General features: G+C 32.6%; 1 protein-coding gene across 16 annotated transcripts in view; it reads left to right on the forward strand.

Annotated features, from left to right (window-relative positions):
* PCDH15 (protocadherin related 15) overlaps positions 1 to 26,792 on the forward strand; it is a 1,828,063-nt gene that overhangs the window by 1,266,871 nt on the left and 534,400 nt on the right. For all 16 annotated transcript variants that reach the window (XM_025396095.1, XM_025396103.1, XM_025396104.1 and 13 more), the window contains one exon: positions 10,587 to 10,742. In XM_025396095.1, coding sequence (XP_025251880.1) covers positions 10,587 to 10,742 — 156 coding nt within the window. The remainder of the gene's footprint in view (positions 1 to 10,586; positions 10,743 to 26,792) is intronic.

Genomic DNA, 26,792 nt, shown 5'->3' on the forward strand with positions numbered 1-26,792 from the left:
CCTGCTTTCTCTTGTGGGCATTTAGTGCTATAAATTTCCCTCTACACACTGCTTTAAATGTGTCCCATAGATTCTGGTATGTTGTATCTTTGTTCTCATTGGTTTCAAAGAACATCTTTATTTCTGCCTTCATTTCGTGATGTACCCAATAGTCATTCAGGAGCAGGTTGTTCAGTTTCCATGTAGTTGAGCGGTTTTGATTGAGTTTCTTAGTCCTGAGTTCTAGTTTGATTGCACTGTGGTCTGAGAGACAGTTTGTTATAATTTCTGTTCTTGTACATTTGCTGAGGAGTGCTTTACTTCCAATTACGTGGTCAATTTTGGAGTAAGTATGATGTGGTGCTGAGAAGAATGTATATTCTGTTGATTTGGGGTGGAGAGTTCTATAGATGTCTATTAGGTCTTCTTGCTGCAGAGATGAGTTCAATTCCTGGATATCCTTGTTAACTTTCTGTCTCGTTGATCTGTCTAATGTTGACAGTGGAGTGTTGAAGTCTCCCATTATTATTGTATGGGAGTCTAAGTCTCTTTGTAAGTCTCTAAGGACTTGCTTTATGAATCTGGGTGCTCCTGTATTAGGTGCATATATATTTAGGATAGTTAGCTTCTCCTGTTGAATTGATGCCTTTACCATTATGTAATGGCCTTCTTTGTCTCTTTTGATCTTTGATGGTTTAAAGTCTGTTTTGTCAGAGACTAGTATTGCAACCCCCGCTTTTTTTTGTTCTCCATTTGCTTGGTAAATCTTCCTCCATCCCTTTATTTTGAGCCTATGTATGTCTCTGCATGTGAGATGGGTCTCCTGAATACAGCAGACTGATGGGTCTTGACTCTTTATCCAGTTTGCCAGTCTGTGTCTTTTAATTGGAGCATTTAGTCCATTTACATTTAAGGTTAAGATTGTTATGTGTGAACTTGATCCTGCCATTATGATATTAACTGGTTATTTTGCTCGTTAGTTGATGCAGTTTCTTCCTAGCCTCGATGGTCTTTACATTTTGGCATGTTTTTGCAATGGCTGGTACCGGTTGTTCCTTTCCATGTTGAGTGCTTCCTTCAGGGTCTCTTGTAAGGCAGGCCTGGTGGTGACAAAATCTCTAAGCATTTGCTTATCTGTAAAGGATTTTATTTCTCCTTCACTTATGAAACTTAGTTTGGCTGGATATGAAATTCTGGGTTGAAAATTCTTTTCTTTAAGAATGTTGAATATTGGCCCCCACTCTCTTCTGGCTTGTAGAGTTTCTGCCGAGAGATCTGCTGTTAGTCTGATGGGCTTCCCTTTGTGGGTAACCCGACCTTTCTCTCTGGCTGCCCTTAAGATTTTTTCTTTCATTTCAACTTTGGTGAATCTGGCAATTATGTGTCTTGGAGTTGCTCTTCTCAAGGAGTATCTTTGTGGCGTTCTCTGTATTTCCTGGATTTGAATGTTGGCCTGCCCTACTAGGTTGGGGAAGTTCTCCTGGATGATATCCTGAAGAGTGTTTTCCAACTTGGTTCCATTTTCCCCCTCACTTTCAGGCACCCCAATCAGACGTAGATTTGGTCTTTTTACATAATCCCATACTTCTTGCAGGCTTTGTTCATTTCTTTTTCTTCTTTTTTCTTTTGGTTTCTCTTCTCGCTTCATTTCATTCATTTGATCCTCAATCGCTGATACTCTTTCTTCCAGTTGATCGAGTCGGTTACTGAAGCTTGTGCATTTGTCACGTATTTCTCGTGTCATGATTTTCATCTCTTTCATTTCGTTTATGACCTTCTCTGCATTAATTACTCTAGCCATCAATTCTTCCACTTTTTTTTCAAGATTTTTAGTTTCTTTGCACTGGGTACGTAATTCCTCCTTTAGCTCTGAGAAATTTGATGGAGTGAAGCTTTCTTCTCTCATCTCGTCAAAGTCATTCTCCGTCCAGCTTTGATCCGTTGCTGGCGATGAGCTGCGCTCCATTGCCGGGGGAGATGCACTCTTATTTTTTGAATTTCCAGCTTTTCTGCCCTGCTTTTTCCCCATCTTTGTGGTTTTATCTGCCTCTGGTCTTTGATGATGGTGATGTACTGATGGGGTTTTGGTGTAGGTGTCCTTCCTGTTTGATAGTTTTCCTTCTAACAGTCAGGACCCTCAGCTGTAGGTCTGCTGGAGATTGCTTGAGGTCCACTCCAGACCCTGTTTGCCTGGGTATCAGCAGCAGAGGCTGCAGAAGATAGAATATTTCTGAACAGCGAGTGTACCTGTCTGATTCTTGCTTTGGAAGCTTCCTCTCAGGGGTGTACTCCACCCTGTGAGGTGTGAGGTGTCAGACTGCCCCTAGTGGGGGATGTCTCCCAGTTAGGCTACTCAGGGGTCAGGGACCCACTTGAGCAGGGAGTCTGTCCCTTCTCAGATCTCAACCTCCATGTTGGGAGATCCACTGCTCTCTTCAAAGCTGTCAGACAGAGTCGTTTGCGTCTGCAGAGGCTTCTGCTGCGTTTATTGTTTACTGTGCCCTCTCCCCAGAGGTGGAGTCTACAGAGACAGGCAGGTTTCCTTGAGCTGCTGTGAGCTCCACCCAGTTGGAGCTTCCCAGCAGCTTTGTTTACCTACTTAAGCCTCAGCAATGGCGGGGCCCCTCCCCCAGCCTCCCTGCTGCCTTGCTGGTAGATCACAGACTGCTGTGCTAGCAATGAGGGAGGCTCCGTGGGCGTGGGACCCTCCCGGCCAGGTATGGGATATGATCTCCTGGTGTGCCTGTTTGCTTAAAGCGCAGTATTGGGGTGGGAGTTACCCAATTTTCCAGGTGTTGTGTGTCTCAGTTCCCCTGGCTAGGAAAAGGGATTCCCTTCCCCCTTGTGCTTCCCAGGTGAGGCAATGCCTCGCCCTGCTTCAGCTCTTGCTGGTCGGGCTGCAGCAGCTGACCAGCACCGATCGTCCGGCACTCCCCAGTGAGATGAACCCAGTACCTCAGTTGAAAATGCCGAAATCACCGGTCTTCTGTGTCGCTCGCGCTGGGAGTTGGAGACTGGAGCTGTTCCTATTCGGCCATCATGCTCCACCCACCTGTTTGGTGGTTTTATAGAGATAAATTCATTTGCCATCATCTTATTACTGGGATAGGGAGTTATATGCATTTTACTAAATGGTCCTCCCTATATATTATACCTATATGCTTTGATATCAATATTCCTAAATAATTGTAATGTCTGAAATAAAATAATAATATAATGTAAATATTTGAAATAATTTTAGTCTACTTGGAGAGGTGTTTTATGTTTTTACTTTATTGTTTTCACATTATTTACATTGACATAGAATAAGATATTTTTTCTTCTGTATGCTTCTCTATGATCCTAGTTAACAATATTTTCTACCAAGATATGGTATTCATTTGAAAAAAATGTGAGTGTACACTTTTTATATAGATTGTATTTGTAAATATGCTCTCCAGTATTAATGAAATACATATTAATACTATGATATAAATACATGTAACTCTATACATTTATTTGCATTGTTTTAAATTTTATTTAAGATAAAATGTTTTTCCCAAAAGCTAAATACACATAAAATATACATTATTGTTAAATAATTATATTATTATGAGAAATACCAAAATATTTGTAGTTTCTTTTAAAATATAGGGCATTTATCTGAAATGTAATTCTTTTGGTTGTTGCCCAAAGTTTTTGGGTTGTTTTATGAATATAATGAATCAAAATAAAAAAATATGGGTGTGACGGCTCATGCCTGTAATCCTAGCACTTTGGGAGGTCGAGGCCAGTGGATCACTTGAGGTCAGGAGTTCAAGACCAGCCTGGCCAACATGGTGAAAACCCATCTTTACTACAAAACCAAAAATTACCCAGGCATTGTGGTGGGTACCCTGTAATCCCAGCTACTCTAGAGACTGAGGCAGAAGAATCACTTTATCCCAGGAGGTGGAGATTGCAGTGAACCAAGATCACACCACTGCACTCCAGCCTGGGTGACAGAATGTCACTCCGTCTCAAAAAGAAAAAAAATATATATATATGTGTGTGTGTGTGTGTGTGTGTGTATACACATAGAAATATATATATTCAGTATCAAATATATATAATATATATTCCATATATATATATTATATATATGCTCTGAATAACAAAATAGAACCAACAATTTGAGTTTGACCCTACTAACAACGGCCAAAGCTCTGTATTATAATCACTAGCCTATAATTAACTTTAATCCTTCTTAGTGGTAAATTGCTCTTAAAAATATTTTTATAGAAAATTTGCCACTGAATCTTTGTTATGAAATGATGCTTTTCTAAGAATATTCTGATTTTAATCAAAGTTATTTGGCTTATAAGAAAGACACAAAAATGCCTTCAAATGATTTCAAGTTGATTTCAAGAATACCAATAGCATAGATATAAAAAATAATTTGCTTTTATGGAAATTCTATGTTTACCAGGGAGAAAGAAAAACTACTTGGTCTTGGACCATATGGTCTCTAGTTTCTACATTTTTCTGTGTATATTCTCTATTCTTCTCTCTGTAGAGCCGATTCCTTTATACACTTACAGTTTTATCCATTGCCTTGTTTTTCATTTGACTTTAAGTATTTTCTATGTTCATGCCATGCCAGTTTTTCATAAACTTTTGATGCAGTGGTTATTGAAGATGGCTTAAAGTCACTGTGTTTTGTTTTGTTTTAAAATTTCTCAGAGAAATAACAATTAAATACTCATTGGCTTGAATCTATAGCCAGGGAGCAAGGGGTAGGGCCAAGTGGTAGATCCATATCCGATTATACTATCTTTTTAGCAGCAGTTAGATAAAAATATATTTTCCAGAGAAAGTGATCCCAATCATGTTTTCTACATTTGCTCATTGAGGCAATAAAATATCTCTTAATGGCGACATTTGAATAATTACGGCTGCAATAGAATTAAAAGCAAACAATGTAAACAAAAACATTTTTAACATTGTGTTAAAAATAAGCTGATAAACATGATCTTCATGAAAATTTTTGAGGGTGAATATAAAGCACAAAAATACCTAACACTCAAATATTTGTATTTAATTAGAAAGCATTTACATGAGATTGTATGACTATGAGCTGTTTCATCATTTTAAACTTTGTTCATAAGATTTTCCCTTATGATCGTCATTTACTTTTATTTCTATTTCTTATTTTATTTTTTGTTCACTAAAGTTACATAAATTTTCAGCACCCAAAAATAAAATAAAAAAAAATGAAAGAAGTTACAAAATTAAAAGTCATGAAAGAGAAACAACCAAAATGTGATATTTGCGGTGAACATGAAGAGTCTCAGTAATAAAGGCGCATCACATAAAAATTTTGAAATGCCAAATGATTGTCTCACATGGCCGATATGCTCTCATCACTGTTGGGCATGTGATAATAATGGTCATGACAATATCAATAATTAAAATAATAACAGAAAGAAAAGTATGACTCTGGTACAGTCCTATAATACTTATCTCAAAATCCTGGGCAAAATTTTAAAAGCATTTGAAACGAGAGAAATTATGCTCATAACAACATCAAATAGCTTCTTTTTTTCAGACTCTAACTTGGTAGCTGCACAAAGAGCTGACTCCTCTGTCCAGGCCAGTGTCCATTTAACTGCTAAGTTTAGTAGTTTTATCTCGACATTGTATCTTTCATCTCCATCCACCAACATAACTTTAGTATAAGACCTCTTAGTTGTCACTCATATAAACTAATTGTTCTCTACCACCTGTCTTGATTCAACCTATTCTACATTCAGTGCGCTGAAACAGAGACTGTGTCCGCAGATGCCTTTTCAGTGCAAACTGTTTTCTATCTGGCTCTTGAGTTTCCCTAGATTCAAGATGCACCCTGTCTATATAATTTCTTTTTTATTTAGAAACATACGAGCTACAATCTAAGAAAATTAATCTAATTATTGTCCCATGACCACAATCTAATTTTTTCTTATCATGCCTTCCCTGATGTTCTTTTGAACATAAACTTTGAAATCACTATTATCCAGTGCTATCAGTTGAATTTTATGTACTACTAAGACGTATCTTAAATGCTGTTTCTGTATAAATGATTTCCTAATAACACTGGTATGCAATTCCTTATTCTAAAATCCATATTATTTAATAGCATTTTTTACTTACTTTTTGTATGATCACCTCATATCAGTTTTATAAAAGTTGCTATTAGTGTCCAAGGACTATGTCATATTATTCCTAACCCGCATTAAATTTTTCATATAGCAAATACCTACCATTAAACAGACTGAATGTCCTTAATAATTCACTGTGAAAAATCTATAGATGTATCTACGTGTCACATATGAGTAATAGTATTTTCAAATTGATATTGTCTTTTTAGGTAATATCTTTGGTAAATATGCTACTATTCGTTGTGAAAATTTAATTTGTGAAGGACACTGACAACTCTGGCCAGCCATTTCCTTTAAGTTTGCTTTTTTATTTAAAAATCATTTCTGAAACATGCAATGTCTTATTTCCTTTCACTGTCTTCCACATTACTTGTGAAATAGTAATGATTATGTTATAAAGGTAGTAAGTCCATAGACAGAAATATCATAACAAAAAAAATTCACTCGTGAGGATTGGATAAACTTTGCCTATACTTAATGAAAAATAAAATCAGTTCCTACAGATTTTCCAAAAATTCATTCCCTGCCCCCCAAATCATTAATACTTCCAAATCATTTGGTTTCTAGAAAAAAAAAATATATTGGATTGAAGATTTGTGCTACAATCTACACTGCTGATATCAACAAATCCCCTATAAAAACTTTAATTTTCATGTTGAATCCTAAGTGATTGATAAATTCATAACAAAAATTTCTATTTAAGATTTTTTCTTTTTTAGAATTACAAAATTTTTACATTTTTGTGGGGACTTGTTTTTCTTCACACTCTCAAATCCACTTTTTAATGATAGTATCCTTTAACTGTTGATATATATCTTTCCTGATACACATATCATAACCTATACACAGGTACACTAATACACAAATGTGCAAGTATGCATTCAGAGTATTGTGTTAAGCACTCATTTTTAAATTGAAAGAATAGCTTGCATGTTTAAGTATATATGAATGGTAATAGTTTTAAATAATTACATGAACACAATTTCTACATAGCTTTTTTTTCTTCTTTGTTTGATGAGTAAAGCAATTAAAGAAAATCAGAAAAGATCAAATTACCACGACTTATTTTTGCCACCAATTATGAAAGATAAAGCAAAATTTCCCTAACACATTCTTAAGCATTTTGGAGTCCCTAAACTCCCACTAATCGAATTAGTAGGACTGTACTTTTATTTATGACCTTCTTATACAGCAGAATCGAATCTATGCCAATACAAAATTACATTGTGTGTTATATATTAGCCACAGGGAATTTTTGCCTCCGGTGTGATCCATTATGGTTATAATGTATTGCCCTCTAAGTTCTAGCCATACTACTAACAGTTGCATAGGGAACTAAAGTTGAGAGTGACAACAGTTCCAGGTGACCTGGTTAGATCTAATTTATGGGTACTTAGCAGGACTAAGTGAGGCTTCAGTACACAGTGCATTTGATCCTCTATTTGATAAGATTGTGACCTTTTGGTCCCAGTGGTACCACTCCATGTAGAATTATAAATTGAGATAGAATGTTTTTATAGGTCTCTCTTGCAATAATTGGAAGATAAATAACTTTAAAAGTACGTAATTCACCTCATTGTCTTCCAAGAGGTGTGCCAAGGGCAAATAGGACACATATTTATTTTGTTTTTAATTTACAATTAAAATATACTGGACCTCCCTTAAAAAGTCTATTAAAGCAAACACTTAAAAGCTGGTAGTAAAAATGGAGGTCATCTAATTCAAATTATTTCCAGGAAACTTCTAAGAGCTAGTCTTTTTCAATGGTCTTTTATCCTCCAACTGGCATATTTCAGTGATGGGTCTTGTTTTACAGAATAGTCTGTTCTTTTCTATGTCACATTTTCCTCCTGATTTTTCTTTATCTTACAAAGACAAATGTGAAAAAAGAAATTGAAGCATAACAAATATCTTAGCTCATAGTGGCAGAGGAAAAGTAATTGGAGATGAGAAGGTACAAATTTATTTCTAACATAAACTATACTCTTCTACTGATAAGAATCTCTGCTCTATTTGTTGTTTTTTAAAACTCTTATGGGTTCATAGTAGGTGTATGTATTTATGAGTTGCATGAGATATTTTGATACAGGCACATAATTATTTAGTGTCAATTTGGCTTAAGAGAAGCCCTCTACTTATGGTGAAAACATGCCTTGAAATATTTTTCACCTATTTTTCTTATTTCTGCTCTCTAAAACTACAGTAAATAAACTAATGGATGTTTCCATAACAACCATTTAGATATTTGGTAAATCATATGTTGTTAAATTTAAAATCCTCCAATTTTATACATTCTCAAAAGTGTTCAAATGTCTCTTCTATGCACCTGTAAAATAGTACCTGTTATAAGTTACCTATATATTATTAATGCCTGATAGTATTAATTAATATACAATGTGCATTAGTGTTTCGTAGCCCATTTACAGTGCTGGCATGTAAAATCAACTTTTAGCTATCAAAATTTCACAATTAAATTTTTACATTAATGTTTGTAGCCATCTATTACATTTGGGTGATTGATTTTTTTTCTATTACAAATTGGAGGATAAAATTTATTATTGTAAAAGTTTACCATTTTGTAACTTATTATGACTTATTAAGATGACTTTGAACCATGTCTTTTGTCACTAAATGTATTATACATCCTTCCAAGATTTGTGACATTCACAGATTTTATACACATGATTTTAATGCCTTCATTTGTATCAGTGATTAAAAGTGAAATTGAGTAGATATGAAAACACAGAGCTATGTGCCATTTCATTAGAGACCTCTTTTCATATGTCAATGATGCCTCAATTTATTCTTTCTAGGTAGCATCATTCATATAGATGCAAATTCAAGTCAACTTTCTTTTGCTTTGTTGGCCATGAAAATATCTTGAAACTAAATATTGATTTCCTTCAGTGTATATATAGTTTCTATGGCATTTTTCTCATTTACAAATGTGGTATGCATTATAGATTTTATTTTTTCCCTCTATTGGATATTTTTTTTTAAATAAATAAAATAGGATATGTATTTAATCCATTAGGTGTTTAACATAAGCCTAGTATAGTCTAATCACATGCAGTATTTACAATCCTCATTGGTGTAACGATTAGCCTTAATGTTAGATGAATAAATGAAGCATAAAGATACTTTGTACTTTTTCCTGGATCACACAGTTAGTAGGTTATGGAACTGGAAGTCACACAGTTTGACTCCAGGTCATCTGCCTTAGGCACAGGGCTGGTACTGGAAAGAGGGATACCATCATGACTAAAATAACACACAGGTTTTATTGAGCTTCCAATCTAGTGAAGGCAGACAAACCAAAACACATACATAAAGTATATAATAAGTCAAATTTTGGGTGAGAAATGCAATAAAGAAAAATAAATTGGAAGAAATTTGAAAGGAGAGGTCAGGTTGGAGACAAGGTTTTTAAGATGGAGGAGTCAGGATAGGACACTGCAAAAATGATATATTTAGAGATAAAATTGTTTAAGCTTAAAAGAGGTTAAAAATCACAAAGCAATGTTTTGTAGTATTCAATACTCTTACTCTGGAGTCAAATAGTGGTAGGTGTGCATTCCAGCTCTGAAAGCTCTTAGCCATGGCATTTGAGGAAGTATACCTTTGATGATACCTTTCCCCTTCAAGGAATTTATTATAAAAATTATTAGACAAGCATATGCTTATGTATAATATGTATTGAAATATTGTTTATAATGACAAAATATAATAACCTGTAATAGGTCATTGTAAATTATTACTTGGATACATTATGCTATAGGCTTACAATGAAGTATAATGTTACTGTCACATAATATAACTTCATAGTAGTATACAAAAAATGCTATAGTAAATCTATATTTACAAACATGGACTGATATTCACTGTGTGCCTGTGTGTCTATAATAGGTACATATTTTGGGAAAGAAAAAGATTAGCACAATAAGCATTTAAATGTATAGAATGAGTAAGTTTAGTTGGCTGGATTTTAGATTTTCTCTTTTGATAATCAGTATTTTAAATTTGATCAATAATGAACATATAATATTTTATTAAAAAAAACCATAAAAGTTAAACAATATCTCTTCTCCAGAAATTTATTAACACTTTTTTCAAAGTAAAAGTTTATATTATTGCTTCTTCAATCTTTGGAGGGACAAACTTCGTTTCATCCCATCAATTCTAAGCATTAATTTTGTAGTTGCATTCATCAGCCATCCACTAACAGTGAGCATAATGCTACCTGAAGTCCACACACCGAGATACAAAATTAAACAATAAATTAATTATGATTGTCCTCTCTTGTCCTGAAAATGATCATTTTCTTCTAGATTATTATAACTTAAAAATAAACAAGAATAGAAAAATGTACTGAATGAACAAGTGCTTTGACAGTGATGAGAAGCTTTGTTTTTAATTAGTATTTTTAAAGATGTAATTTCTACATTGCAGCCACCGATGAACATACACTCCATTGTGGTGCAGGTCCAGTGCATCAACAAAAAAGTGGGCACGATTATCTACCATGAAGTGCGAATAGTGGTGAGAGACAGGAATGACAACTCACCCACTTTCAAGCATGAAAGCTACTATGCCACAGTAAACGAGGTCAGTTTCTATTTACTCTCTCTCTCTGTCCTTTATGTTGATATATGTATCTAACTATATACAATAAATGTTTATAAATTATTCCTTTAAAATTATGAGTTTAACTGTTTAGAAATACCAGGAAAACATTAAAAAAAAATAGTACTCAGAAGAAATATATGACTTCTGATGTTATTTTAGGAATTCATTTAACTATGGGAAAAATAATTTAATGTATTTATAATAATAGATATTTTATTTTTTCATCATCTTTGAAAAGTTATTGCCTAGATCCATGTACATGCTTATTTAGGCATAAAAAGAGTTATTATTATTATCCTAAGGCATTTATCTAATACAAATACATTGTCTTTGTATTTCTGAGGTGATCATACTAATGAAATACTGGAACAAAATGTCTGCAATTCTATAAATGTAAAGTTATAGAATCGCAATAGAAATGTAAAGTTTCTGTATTTTAAAATCAAGTTCTGAAATATCTAAAAAGTAAATATAAATCACAACTGAATTCATGTAGAAAAATGCTGATCAAATTAGAAAAATTATATTCAAAAGTATTATAACAATTTTAGGACATGCTTGTTTGTTCTTTTGCTTTGTTTGATTTTCTCTTTTGGCTAAAATGTATAAATGAAGCGCTTTTATGTTTTTTTAAACCATGGTTACTTCATTAATTATTTTTAGTTAATTCAGCTACAAAATATGTCTAGAGTACCTCTAATGTGACCTATTATGTATATGTTAGATACATGAAAAAATGAATTATATTAAAGTGATAGTACATATTTTAGCAGACCATCTTTACATTTCAAGATTTTTTAAAATCTTAAACATTTACATACCTGCTTTATAGGAGAAGAACTGTAATTTGTGAATTAAACAGATCATTTGGGCCTTTAACTTCTACATTCTTTCTGAAATTACTAAAAATATTTTTTAGTTATTTCACATTCTTCTGTTCATAAAAGTTTGAAGAAATTATATTTCTCATAATCTGAGACTTTCTAGATTATATAACTTAAAAACAAAATATAAACTCCTATTTAAATTTAACAAGACAAATTACTGGTCGATAAATGCTTCACCTCTTTGAGTCACTTTTGTTTAACGAGTTTCTACTGTAATGACAGATGCTAATTAATTTCCAAGTAACTAGTTTTAATTATATATAAACGATCTTATTTTGTAATACACCCTTTGAGTTATATATGCTTTGTTCGGTTGAGTGCTAACTTTATTTTGGCATAAAATGATAGGTGAATTATCTTAGGTAGCAAATCTACTTACAGAATCTGTATATACATATGTGTATATATATGTGTATATGTATATATATATGTGTATATACAGATTCTGTAAGTAGATTTGCTACCTAAGATAATTCACCTATCATTTTATGCCAAAATAAAGTTATATATATACATATATATATACATATATATATGTATATACAGATTCTGTAATATTTGCTAGTTCTGTATACATATGTGTGTGTGTGTGTGTGTGTGTATATATATATATACAGATTCTGTAAGTAGATTTGCTAGTTCTGGGATACATGTGCAGAACATGCAGGTTTGTTACATAGGTATACACATGCCATCTGTATATGTGTGTGTATATATATTTGTATATATGTGTGTGTATATATATGAATATACATACACACACACACACACACACAGATTCTGTAAGTAGATTTGTTAGTTCTGGGATACATGTGCAGAACGTGCAGGTTTGTTACATAGGTATAAACATGCCATGGTGGTTTGCTGCACCCATCAACACATCATCTACATTACGTATTTCTCCTAATGCTATCCCTCTCCTACCCCCACACACCCCAACAGGCCCCGGTATGTGATGTTTTTCTCCCTGTGTCCATGTGTTCTCATTGTTCAACTCCCACTTATGAGTGAGAACATGCGGTGTTTGGTTTTCTGTTCTTGTGTTAGTTTGCCAAGAATGATGGTTTCCAACCTCATTCATGTCCCTTACCATGCAAGTCTCAAAATTTCATTTGTCTTTTTTTACTTGATTTATTTTTATGAAATAATCCCTGATTATTTACATGTATAGATCTTCAATTTATTCAAACCCTAAACTCCTAAACATCAGAGTGATAAAATTATAGAAAAGGTAAAGATTTGATCTTAAACATTATTTCGAGAAGCTTATTATGCTTTAGAGGTTATTGAACTGGTAAGTTCAACCATATATGCATTTCCCTTTAGGTAACTGAGGCAATCCTATCCCATTGACATTGTGGTCATATCTTCCGTGGTTTGATAATATCAAATGTGTGTACTTGATGATCATATTTTTCACCTTTGATTTTGCCCATACTCTCTATATTTACTTTCTTAAAAAAAAAAAAAAAGTGCATTTAAATCTTGAAATAGCATCAAAAGAAAAAATAGAAATTTAGCTATTATTCTCATTTTTCATTTTAATAGTTCTTCCATAGTACTAGTACTTAATTTAGTTCAATGAATTATAAATTATGAATTATCTATTAGTTTAGTTGATATGAATTATCTATTATGAATCATGTATTAGAAAGATGCATTAAAATTATATACACACATACATATATATGTGTATGTGTATAAATAGATATTCCTATCTCATCCATCTACAATGCTGTGTTTATAATAAAATTAAATAAAATGAGTTTTATTCTGTGCAAGATTGCAAGATATTTTTCATACTATTTCTCCTTTTAGTATAAGACATGAAGTTTATACAATTAAGAAAGATCTAAATGTTTTTCCAAGAAAAATCATTCACAGTTTAATAGATTGTGAATGTCAAAATATTTCACACTTCATTAAAATGCAAATGACAGGTATAATAAAGCATTATCACAGATTTATAAAGGAAGCTTCCACAATTAAAGTCTTGATTAGTCACTCTTTTTATTCACTATGAGAAATCTGAGAACTGGAGCAGTGGTGTAAATTTACGGTTACAAAATTGACCATGGAGTTGGGAATAAAACTCAATTCCTTAGTTCAATCATCCCTTTATTACTTATCAAGAGACATTCTAGTATTCTAAATTATAACTACTTTCATGTACCTTATTTTACAAATAAATATGATTTACATTTATGGTATTATATCATAATCACAATCAGCACTTTTATAAATGCATTAAATACTACCCTCTTATGCTCTTTGTAAACATTTTCTTCTATTAGTTTGTCAAGAATTCACCAAAACATGATTAGTTCCTCTATCTAAATGTTGAACACGGGTTATAACAAGATTTCAAATGTCTTTCTCATGAGCAAGACATAAGACATTGAAATATTTTTCTCTTTTTAAGTGAAGACTCAATTAGTTTTAAACAATTGTATTGTTAAGTAAATAGTTTGCCTGGTTTCAAGAAAAAATTACACAGTTGCTGATCATTCTTAAGCAATTTTTGGAGGCAAATCTTTCTTGACAGTGATGTCAGGTTTTTGAGGTGTATCTCACTCCCTAACATTTCTTTTGATGTAAGTAAACAAGAGCAAGTCATGGCAGACATAATGTTTCCTTGAGCATGTGAAGAATTTATCTCAAGTTAATATAGACCTTATATGTGTCTTGGATTTTAATGATCTTTTCACTGAGAGCAAATTTTTCAGTCAATATTAATTTATTTTTATCATCCTGAGGCAGACAGAAAGGAAATATAAAAACCTGTAAAGCATGTGTTACCTATGGTATATTAAAATAAATTAAAATGCATTATTTATGGAGCTGTTTCTATATTTTGAGCACTGTAGTAATCTCTTTTTTTATATGCACATTACCTTATTTAGTCTTCACAGTAGCTTTACAAGGAAGGAATATCCCTGTTTTGAAATGAGAAAATTGATGCTTGGGAGATCATGTAATTTGAATTAAAGCCTCCCAAAGATATCTACACACTTATCTGGCAAAAATAACTTTGCAGATGTGATTAAGGTTATGGAAGTTAATAGGGAGATTATCCTGGATTACTCTGGTAGGCCCAATCTCAATGTGAGCCCTTAAAAGGAAAGAATGTTCTCTGGCTAGAGTCACAGAGAGGCAAGGGAAGAGGAACTGGATAAGATGAGGCTTAAGGGGAGATCAAAGACAATCTAAGACTTAGAAGGACTTAGCCACTATGCTGGTTTTGAACATGAATGGAGCAAGAATATATATAACATAAAAATTAATAAAATAAAATAAAAATAAATAACATAAAAATAAATAAATACAGTCAATAATCTGAATGCGCTTGGAAGTGAATTTATTTTCAGAGTCTACAGAAATACAATCCTACAGACATCTTGGTTTTAGTTTGATGAGAGCCATCTCTGACTTCTGACTAACCAAACTGTGTGAGAGTAAATTATATTAATTTAAGCCACAAAATTTATGATAATTTTTATGACAGCAATAGAAAACTAATGCAAAATTTCTCCCAGTAACTGTCAAAATACGTAAAGAAAAAAAAAAGAGCAACGAAACATACGATTTGAACATTGAAATCAGCAAAATTTACCTGATGTGTTATAAAATAATGTATATAAAATAATGTATCCAACAACTATGAAATTTATTCTTTTCAGGCACATGGATGAAACATGTAAAAGAATTTACGAAATGCTGGGTTTTCATGGAGGTGTCAACATGTCCCACGTGGCTAAACTTATACAGAATATATTTTCTAATCATCAAACAATTGAGCTTAAAATCAATAAATACAATGAAAATAAACTAGAAATATTCTTTATATTTGGAAAATGGCATTTGATTAAATACTTACAGATGACATTATTATATGTAGAACTACCCAATAGTATTTACAGAAAAAAAAAAAATACAGTAAAATGAGTTTGGCAAGTTTACCGCAGACAAGGTCAATTTTTTTTTTTTTTTTTTTTTTTTTTTTTTTGCTTTGTTGCCCAGGCTGGAGTGCAATGGCACGATCTTGGCTCAGTGCAACCTCTGCCTCCCGGGTTCAAGCGATTTTCCTGCCTCAGCCTCCTGAGTAGTTGGAATTACAAGCACACGCCACCACACCCAGCTAATTTTGTATTTTTAGTAGAGATGGGGTTTCTCCATATTGGTCAGGCTGGTCTTGAACTCCTGACTTCTGGTGATCCACCTGCCTCTGCCTCCCAAAGCGCTGAGATTACAGGCATGAGCCACTGCACCCATCCAATATTTTTTTAAAGAAATAAATTTTATACATCAACAACAAATAAAAAATTAATTTTTTTAAAGTAATCCATGGATTATAATACGTACCAAAATGGAGTTTTAATTATATTTATTTAATTTTTAAGTTCAATTAAACTTTTAATTGAAAGAAAATATACTCTCATGTTTTGGTAGAGATATGGAGTAATCACAACTTTCATACATTGTTGGTAGATATGTAAAGTGGCACAATTACATTAATTATTTTGTAACATCAGCAAACACTGAACAGAGAGACCCCCTATGACTCAGCAATTCTACTCTGTTTAATATACCCACAATAAATCAGTGCATGTGCATATCAAAAATCATGTTGAGAAAGATTCTTCAAAGATTTTCCATCATAGCCAAATATGCTGACAATACAAATATACAATGATGCTGGTGCTGGATTACCATTTGTTAGTTTCATTTATCTTTCTCAAAAACATTTCATTTAATTTGTTCTGTACTTCAAATTTCTCACCTGAAAACAAGAATGGTAGTATTAGAATTTTTGCCTCACAAGGTTCAGTGAAGACACGTAATAAATTTTAAAATAGAAAGAAAAAGCCCCGCAAATTTTCAGTGTATAATATATAACCTGCATATTTTGTGACTCTTGTAACAGACTATCTGAAACTGGTTGTCTTTATACCACTTACCTGCATCAATACTGCGTATGTATTTGCCTTTTGTTATAATATCTACCCCCTTAAAATTGAATCTTCATTAAAGCTGGCACGTTGTTTGTCATTGAGTAGAACAATGTCTTGCACATTACAGAAGTACTATAAGTAGATTTATCATTAAATTAGGAATGGCACGGTTGTCATACAGAAAAATATCCTATAACATACATGTTTCTATGTTGATGTTCCTGAGATAGAAAGCAAGAGTTTGTTTTGAGTTAAATTTGTGAAGAAGCTCATATAGAGTACATTTTTTAAAGAAATGAGTAAAACCTTTCCAGATTATTGTAATAAATTACATATATTAAAACAAGAATGATGACAAGAACAACAAAAACACTTTTTAAAACTTGATAAATATGAATTACAGTCTACTTACAAAACATTAGGGAGAAATTATATATTTATCCATTATATGACTGTTACACCACTTGAGATATTTTTACCCTACTTTTCATGTCCCAGAAATACTAAAGTCACTGATTAAGCAACATTGATACGATTCCCCTTTGAACAAATGTCCCTTTTCTTTTCGTCGAAAGGTTTTTCTAGATGCATAGCTTTATAAGGATCAATGCAAGGAGTCCCAAGTGCTTCATAGTCAGCTTAATGAATTTATGTTTAATCAAGTTCTGTTTCTTTCAGTATTAATAATATGAAATTGTAAAGGATACTTCTTAAATTTACATTTAAAATGCCATTCACAATTTAGGAAGGTGAATATTAGCAGTTTAAATAACCTTGAGTTTCTGGAAGAATCAAGTTTTTTGGTAAATATTGACATAACAAGTATATGGAAAATTATGTCCTGCTTACCAGGTTAAATGTCTGCAAACTTTAGATTTATATTAATTTTAATGTTTACTTTTCTTACTCCTTTTGCCATTAGGCATACTCATTAGGAACTAATTTCACACTAGACCAATTTTAAATTTGTTCTTATCCAAATTTGCTTATAATAAGAATACTGCATAGATATGTTTACCACATTTCTGACATCATACCTCCTGACTTTGAATGAAATAAAGGCATTTTAAATAATAAGTGAATTCTAATAATTACCATTGAGTTACCATTTATTAATTGCATCGTGTGTCCAGCAAATTCTAAGTGTTTTCTATGAAATAACTTACTTAATACTTATAATTACCCACAGACTCAACCTTTGTGTGTTCATTGTTTTCACTTTACAGATGAGAAAGTGTAGAAATAGGGAAGCATTAATGAATTTGCTCAAGATCTCACTGCTGATAAGGAGTCACTCTAAGTCAGTTATCAAAACATTCTCACTCCAAAACTGAGCACTTGATCACCATATGGTATACATGCATTAGGCAAGAGACTGATAGGACTTGAGTACATAGAGAAAATTCCATGCAATTCTGAAAATTCATATTTATTTCCCAAGTCTTAACATCTGAAAGTGTAGAGTGTATGACCATTAATATGAATAAATATTAATATCAATTTCAAAAAAGATGCACTTGATTCAGTTTAGTAAAATAATCATGTGCGAGGTTCAGTGTTATGAGAAAAGGGAATAATCTATTGAATCACACAGCATAGGTTTCAGTTTTAGGATGACCACTTCCTACTTGTATAATAATGGAAAATTAATTAATTTCTAATGGACTTAGTTTTCTCAATTTTATTTATTTTTAATAAACTATAATACTTTTTGGGTAGTTATTAAAGATTAAAGGATACAGAGAATGTAAAGGATACAGAGGATGTATCATGAGACCTCTGGTGCTGAGTGCATGCAATGAGTAGATAACACTCATTGAATGGTAGGAACGATGATGACAATGAGCTTTCTAATTATATCCAGCAGCTTCTGCTTTCATCCAAATATGATTCCTAAAATATTATTCTAAAAGCAAAATACACCTGACTATTTTCACCATGAAGCATTTCATTTTGAGGAAATATTTTATTTAACTTTACAGTTGACCCTTGGATAACACGAATTTTAACTGTGAGGGTCCACTTGTTCGTGGATTTTTTCAATCAAACATAGATGGAAAATACAGTGTTCATGGATGTGAAACCTGTGTGGGTTTTACGGGATGAATTAAGAAATTGAGTATGTGTAGATTTTGGTATATAAATGAATCCTGGTACTAATAATTTGCCTATACCAAGGGACAACTGTATTTTTGTTTTTACCACCTTATTTTATGGAATAGCTATATGTCATGTCAATTCTAATTATATTTTTAGTTATATTTTTGACATAAGAAAAATAAATGGTTAACATAGTGGTATAACCAAACAAAAAGAAGAATACTAAATCCCGTGTAACAGCAAGACTAATAAACATACTTTTAAACTTCATTGTATTCATAGATGGGCACTTCCCCTATGATACATTTGTCAATTCAAATCAATACAAGTTCTGATTTTTATTCTATTCAGACTTTGTGAGATTAACAACCAGAAAATACCCTTTAATTGATCATGAGGGGACACTGTAAAATACCTTACTTACAAAATAATAGCTATAGGATGAAGAATAGAATGATAGGAAGATGATGATGTAGGATCAAAGTTCAATGGCTCAAAAAGCAGATGTGATTATATGGTTATAAAAAGTTATAATTGACTGAGTATATAACCTTGAATAACTTTTCAATAGAATCCCACAAATTTATGAAAAAAAATCTAAAGGTAATGAAATGGTACCCATCAAGTTGAACACCCTGCCCAACTATATGCATAATAGTTAGCTCACCATAGAGGTAATTATTACTGAAATGCCAGGGCTTTGGTCTAGGTCCTGCTGCTCACCACACAGAAAGCCAATCACTGAGGCAACAAGCATTGCCAGAAGAGAGGGATTTAATCAGGTGCTTCAGCCAAGGAGATGGGAGGTTAGCCTCAAATTCGTTTATCTGACTGACTAAAATGAAAGGTTTATATAACAGCGAAGAAAAGTAATCATATGTGGGAAAATGGGAATTAGGGAGGGGAAATGCAGGCCAATAAGAAGCAGGTGCTTGGTTAGACAATCAAGACAGGTGAGGGGTCTGGCATCTCATTTTCCAGATGTGGTGACCTGGTAAACTCCAGTTCCTTGAAACTATCTGAGAGGTCTAATGGTTGGTTTCCTGGGAAGGGAACTCAGATAAGGCAAATGTGACTTTTGCAAGTTTCAGGACTGGGAGCGTCAGTTTCTAGGTTTATTTAGAAGAAAACACAAACATCGGTTCTATGGGATGATTAGACCAGTTTCAGTATTTCTTCTTACCTGTTATTATATGCTGATTTAATTAGCAATTTCATTTTAATGGGTTTTTAAATGTTTGAGCTTTTCTTTGAAATTTTAAAGGAATGACTAAAAACATTTTTAATGGCCGGGTGCAGTGGCTTACGCCAGTAATGCCAGCACTTTGGGAGGCCGAGGCGGGTGGATCACGAGGTCAGGAGATCAAGACCATCGTGGTTAACACGGTGGAACCCCATCTCTGCTAAAAATTCAAAAAATCAGCTGGATGTGGTGGCGGGTGCCTGTAGTCCCAGCTACTTGGAAGGCTGAGGCAGGAGACTGTCGTGAACCTGGGAGGCGGGGCTTGCAGTGAGCTAAGATCGCGCCACTGCACTCCAGCCTGGATGACAGAGCAAGACTCCATCTCAAAAAAAAAAAAATATATATATACACACACACACACACACACACACATACACACACACACACACATATAAATGATTTTATCAATTAGCAGGCACAAAAAAACTGAACTTTAGCCAAATGAAAGCACAGAATAGCATGAAGATCTATCTCTTCTTCTCTGTTTACTCTCTTTCACTCTTTAAGTATATCTTATTAAATTTGTTGACAAATAATTGCTTCAATGTGCATTATATTTATAAAAATTAAATGTAATAAAAGTAAAGTTATATTATCTTTAAACATTATTTTTCTTATATTAAATGATATATTCAAGTCTTGAGCTTTGTTATAATGAAAATGGTAATGGAAGTGGTCTATTTATAACTATATTTTACATTATTTAAATAATATTAGAACAATTTAGATCTAACTGATATTTTAATAGATGTGATAGACTTCTCATATGTCCCATATACAGTTCCCTGATTGTTAACTTCTTAAATTAATGTAGTACATGTTTTGTAACAACTAATAAACAATATTGATACATTATTAATTCAAATTCATAACTTATTTAGATGGTTTTAGTTTTTACCTAATATCCTGTTTGTTTCCAGGTCCCCATACAGAATACGATATTAACTTTTAGTTGCTGTGTTTCTTCAGTCTCCTCTAAACCATGATAGTTTTTGCTTTTGTTTTCGTTTTTGATGACCTTGACAGTATTGAGATGCACTGGTCAGATAATATTTCTTTCCTCTTACTAATTGATAGTCACATAGAGGTAGATATGTGTGTGTATGATAAATAGATAGCATATGTTATATGTATATATAAGTATGTTATATATTAAGTGCATATATACCATGTAATTACATATAATATATACTATGTGTCATATATAAATATTTTATACAAATGAAGATTAAGTTGCAAATATGAAACTTCTTAAGCCCTTACCACTTTATTGTGTATTTCCTAAAACCAAGTTTATTTTTCATTTTTTTTAGTCTCAATCTTAGCATTTCCACAGTATTTCCTTGACTTTCATTACTTAATATTTTTCAGGACCAGAGGAGTGTTTAAAATGTCTCTAAATTTTAATTCACCTGATATTTTCTCATCATTCATAGACTTTGTGTGTGAATGTTTCAAAAATGATACTGTTTTTATCATAGTATGTAACACAAGAGACACACAATGTCTCTGTTTCATTACTGCTAGTGATGGCTTTTATCACTTTGACAAAACAGTGTCTTCCAGCTTTCCCCACTATATTTACCAGTTATTTTGTACTTAATAATTAGTAAGTATTAAAGCTATATTGTGGGGAACTACGTTAAGACTGTAACTATCCTGTTTCTCATTAAACTTTTACCTACCGTTTTTATTAGTGATTGTTGAAATATTATTTTTTGAAATGTCATTGAGGAAAATGTAAATTACTGTGGTTGGCTACATTTCTTCTTCTGTTTGCTCCTTGAGCACTTATTGAATGCTTTTCAGGGGTTTAGGTAATGTTCTAGCAATAGAGATTTCATTACTAATGTAAAGATTTGCACACTAAAATCACGGTGAATTTGGAAATTTATTAAATAATTTGCTTGCTGAGAACCAGTTATTTTCTGATAGTAATAATTATGTGAAGAAGAGTTTCCTAAAATGCAGGTACTGGTTAATTTGATTTTATGTCTCCTTTTGTAAAATAACCCAAAATATTTTTCTTAGGGCCCCAAATAATTTATCTTTAATGGAATATATAATCTAAATTATATGGTTTCAGATTATCTGTGAATCTTGGATTCTATTATGTGCCATGCTTTATTTGTTTCACTTTTTATTTCTCATTTTTTCAGAAGTTCATTAATAGTGAATTCTAAAATTTCTCAAATAATATGTTGCAGAGTTCTTAAGAGTGAATGCTTTTAAATAGGATACTGTGAAATATATTATTTGAGATATTTACAATTAAGTTGAATTTATTTCTCCTTCTGTAAAATAACCCAAAATATTTTTCTTTAGGATCCAAAATAATTTATCTTTAATGAGATACATAATCTAAATTATATCGTTTCAGACTATTCACCAAGTATTAGAATAATGACATCAGGCAGAAGCTTTCTAAGCCTATAATTTCATAACCATAAAATAAGTATGTTAACAAAATAAATAACAATATAAACTTGTACTGGGGATTAAAGGAGGTGATACTTTTAAAATGCTTAGTGCAGGTTTTAGCCTTTTTTTTTTTTTTTTTTCAATCCTCCTGTTTTGGAATATACTTTGGAAATAGTGACAGATTTGAAAACCAAGAGTTTCTCCACGCATGAAGTGCAGAGATACACTTGTAAACAGGCAGTAATTAGTGGAACATTGTCGAGACTTCAGCTTTGTGGTGAAATTAACATTACCTCTGAATCTATCTTATTTGAGTTTTTGCTTTCCAAATCCATTTCTCATAGTTTTGTGCTATTCTTTTACATTTCGTTTCAGTTATATCATCTCCTTCCATTTAATACATGTATTTTGAACATCTGTTTTTATCAGAATTATTCTGGTAGATCTAAAAGCACAGATTGTATTCATGAGAAGCATAACACTGAGATTCCATATAAAGTTGAATATCCTTTTTTACATATTTTGTGTGTTTTGTTTACAATTTCTAGATATAATTAAGTGATTTTAAATATAAAACAAATTATTGTTTAGAAACATGGATCATGGAGTTCAAAACTTGATATCTTCAACTGTTCAAGGAATAAAAACCACTGGACCTTCAGAAGCATCCCCATTTATGGAATTTCTTTGAATATCAACAGTACTGGCCCTTAATCTATAGCACAGAAAAGCACTTAAGGAAAGAAATAAGACTAAGTCCTAGTTCCTCTTACTTGTCCCCATTTTTCTCTTCTATAGAATGGGCACATTCTCTCTGAGAATCAGGAAACAAGTAAAAGAGAGAAAGAGAGAAGGAGATTAAAGGAAGTGAAAGAAGCACATATTAATATATTTCTTTTTACTTTAAGCATGTAAGTGGGAATCAAATTTTTAATTGTTTTACAGCATTCAATATTCAAATATTCAACAACTTCTAATTTGATATGGACTGGGTATGGTGGCTTATGCCTGTAATCCCAGCACTTTGGAAGGCCGAGGCAGGCGGATCGCCTGAGGTTGGGAGTTTGAGACCAGCCTGACCAACATGGAGAAACACCATCTTTACTAAAAACACAAAATTAGCCAGGTGTGGTGGCACATGTCTGTAATCTCAGTTACTTAGGAGGCTGAGGCAGGAGAATCGCTTGAACACAGGAGGTGGAGGTTGCGGTGAGCCGAGATTGTACCATTACACTCCAGCCTAGTCAACAAGAGCGAAACTCATCAACTCAAAAATAAACAAATGAATAAATAAGCTCATATGTATATTCAACTTAAGCTTAATTCCTCTTCAGTTTTTAATAAAGATAATTAAAGCTACTTATCATTCTCTATAACAGTAATAATTTTCTTTCTTATTTTAAATACACTTATCTACATGAATGCGGCTATTATTTATTCACAGAAAGTAACTCAATATTAATCATCTAGTCTTTATGATAAAAATGGAATCAAGATTTTTACACAGGTATGAAAACTATTATGTTAAAGGGAATCTGAAAAACATTAGTGAAACAGAATAAAATACATGGATCTAAGGACAAACAAACAAAAACATTAAGTTGAGCAAAAGAGGCCAGGCAAGAAAGGGCACACACTCTACTGAGGTCCAAGAACAGGCAATTTTAATTGGAGTCAAAAGCAGCTGCATCTGACAAGATAGTCTGTACAGGGATATTAGGAAATTTTACAGTGTGATAGAAATGTTTTATTTTTTGTTTAGGTGCTCATTACATGGGTTCATGAAACTGTCAAAACTCATCATACTGAATATTTAAGATCTCTGCATTTTGTTTAATATAAATTGTACCTTCATAAATTAATGTTAACTAGCCAAAAAGGCTATAGCTCTTTTCTTATGTTTTCTTTAATGTTAATAAAGCATTATAAGATAACTTGCACTGTATTTGAATTCAAGAATATGTACTTTTTTATCAATTCTGGAAAGTTTTAAGATGGACTTCAAAGGGGTAGTTGATTTGGAAAAATGTTGAATAAAACATATGTTATATTTACTAGTTAAAGTAAGGCCAATATTGTGGTCACAGAAACAATGATTTGGCAAAGGATATACTCTCAATAAGTAATCACAGATTAAGAAACATTGTAATTCCATAATTGTCAGAAAATGGTGAATTTTTCAATAATGTTCCACGTGCTACTGCCTGCTTACAAAATCAACTCTGGATCTCATGTGTGGAGAACCTTTGGTTACAAATTTGTTTCCTATTCCTAAAGCATATTTCCAAGGCAGGGATTACTTGCAAGAATGAATCTATAACATTATTTTATCTGAAGAGAAAATTAAAGAATTAATCCTAGTTCTCATTGTTGATTAAACGTGGAAGATTCTTTCAGTTTCACTAGTAATGATAATTTGTACAAAATGTTGCCTTATCTTGATTGGGTTTTCTAAGAGATTAATTGACTTGAAGTGACTGCCTAATATCATAAATCAGATCAATGATATTAACAATTGAAAAATAAACATGTAGTGTTTTAACACAGACTAATATGTAATCTTGCACCACTAAAGATAATGCTTCTCTTTTGTTAATGTCTATTAGTAGAACTAGAGCACCTGTCACCCCAGTAGCATTTCTTTCATCAAATCATCATTATATGATAAATAACTGTAGTGATTAATTCTGTTTTAGCTTATCTAAAATTCAATATCCTTCAGATATTCTCTATTTTTTTCTGGATAGGAGAAAACAGAAAGCTTGGATTCTTGAAGAAGCATGGGAGAAAGTAAAATCTCATCAATCGTATTTTAAATTATTCCTCTAGGGTGGCTCTTTTTTGGGGCAAGTTTCCAAATTGGATAATATCCTTTTGTACCAATTGTCTTCCAGTTGAAGAGGTATTATTTAAGTTGTATTTGTTACGTAAAAATATATGTTTTCTCCTCTTAGGACTCTCATGTGGTTTCTGTTTAATCATTAAAGCCATTAGAATCTATCAGAAGACATTGGTTTGGAATATATGTGTAAACTATTTTAGGTATTCAGAAATTATTTTTTAGTATTTTATATTTTACTAAACTTTTTGTTTCTATGTTGATATGACACATGAGACTCCAGAAAATATGAAACAGAAAATCATTGTTATCTACCAATACAATGATATTGATGCCAGTGAATTTTCTAATCACCAAACACAATACAATATTATGATTTGTGGAGGACTTTCTACCGCATATCCTTCACAATATTTTATTCCAAGTGAACAGAATACCATCAGTTTGGTGAATATAAAGTTATTCTACTTGCATGTACATGCTGTGTTGGGTCCTATTATGGTTATAGTTTATTCGTGGGCATTCTGTAGAAAATTTTCTTGTAGGAAAGCTAGCAAGAGCATGGGAAGAACTAGACTTCACAGTGAAATCTACATATTTTTCTTCATGGAAGTAAGAAAAGGTGGGCAGGGTTTTTTGACAACGAGCTGCCAGAACCTCTGACCATCCTATTGCAATTGAACAGCGTAATGAATGAGTAGAAATCGCTTCTAAAAATGAGATTGTCCGAGGTACCAGAAACAGGCAGACAGAATGAGGATGTGGAAATAGTGTTCCAGTAGAGAGGCCTCGTGGAGGATTTAGTATATAAAAATGTGAGAAAATTGTGAAAAGTTTCAGTCTCATCGGCATACATACTATATATAAATAAGAATAATTAATTGAATTTCTACTGATGGACAAGTTTGTACAATTGATGCTATGAAATATTTTTTAAAAAGAAAAAAAATATGATCTGTCTTTAAAGAGCTTTTGGATGCAAATAGCAGGCTGTCAAGAGGGAACTTTTTAATTTATTTCAGTTCACTACTAACACTCTGTTTTTGCATACATTTCAATGCTACCTGCCCATTTAGGTGTGTGCTTTCTGCCATGTCTTTCATTTGGTTTTTGTAATGATAATAAGGTGGTTGTGATTTTGAGATATAGCATTTAAGAGTTATCTATGAAACATAAGGTACATCTCTGTGTTCACAGTTTTATAACAGCACAAAAAAAGATCTGAATATAATATACATATAACCACCTATTATCTGTCTATCTTTTTTTTTTTTTAATTGAGACAGAGTCTTGTTCTCTGCCCCGGGCTGGAGTGCAGTGCCACCATCTCAGCTCACTGCAACCCCAACTCCTCTATTCAAGGGATTCTCCTCCCTCAGCCTCCTGAGTAGCTGGGACTACAGGTGTGCACCACCATGCCTGGTTAATTTTTGTATTTTTAGTAGAGACAGGGTTTCACCATGTTGACCAAGCTGGGCTCAAACTCCTGACCTCAAGTAATCCACCCAGTTCAGCCTCCCAAATTGTTGGGATTACAAGCGTTAGCCACCGTATCCCGGCCTATTATCTATCTATCTCTCAATCTTT

Source organism: Theropithecus gelada, chromosome 9 (genome assembly GCF_003255815.1).
Source record: "Theropithecus gelada isolate Dixy chromosome 9, Tgel_1.0, whole genome shotgun sequence".
Classification (NCBI taxonomy): Eukaryota; Metazoa; Chordata; class Mammalia; order Primates; family Cercopithecidae; genus Theropithecus; species Theropithecus gelada.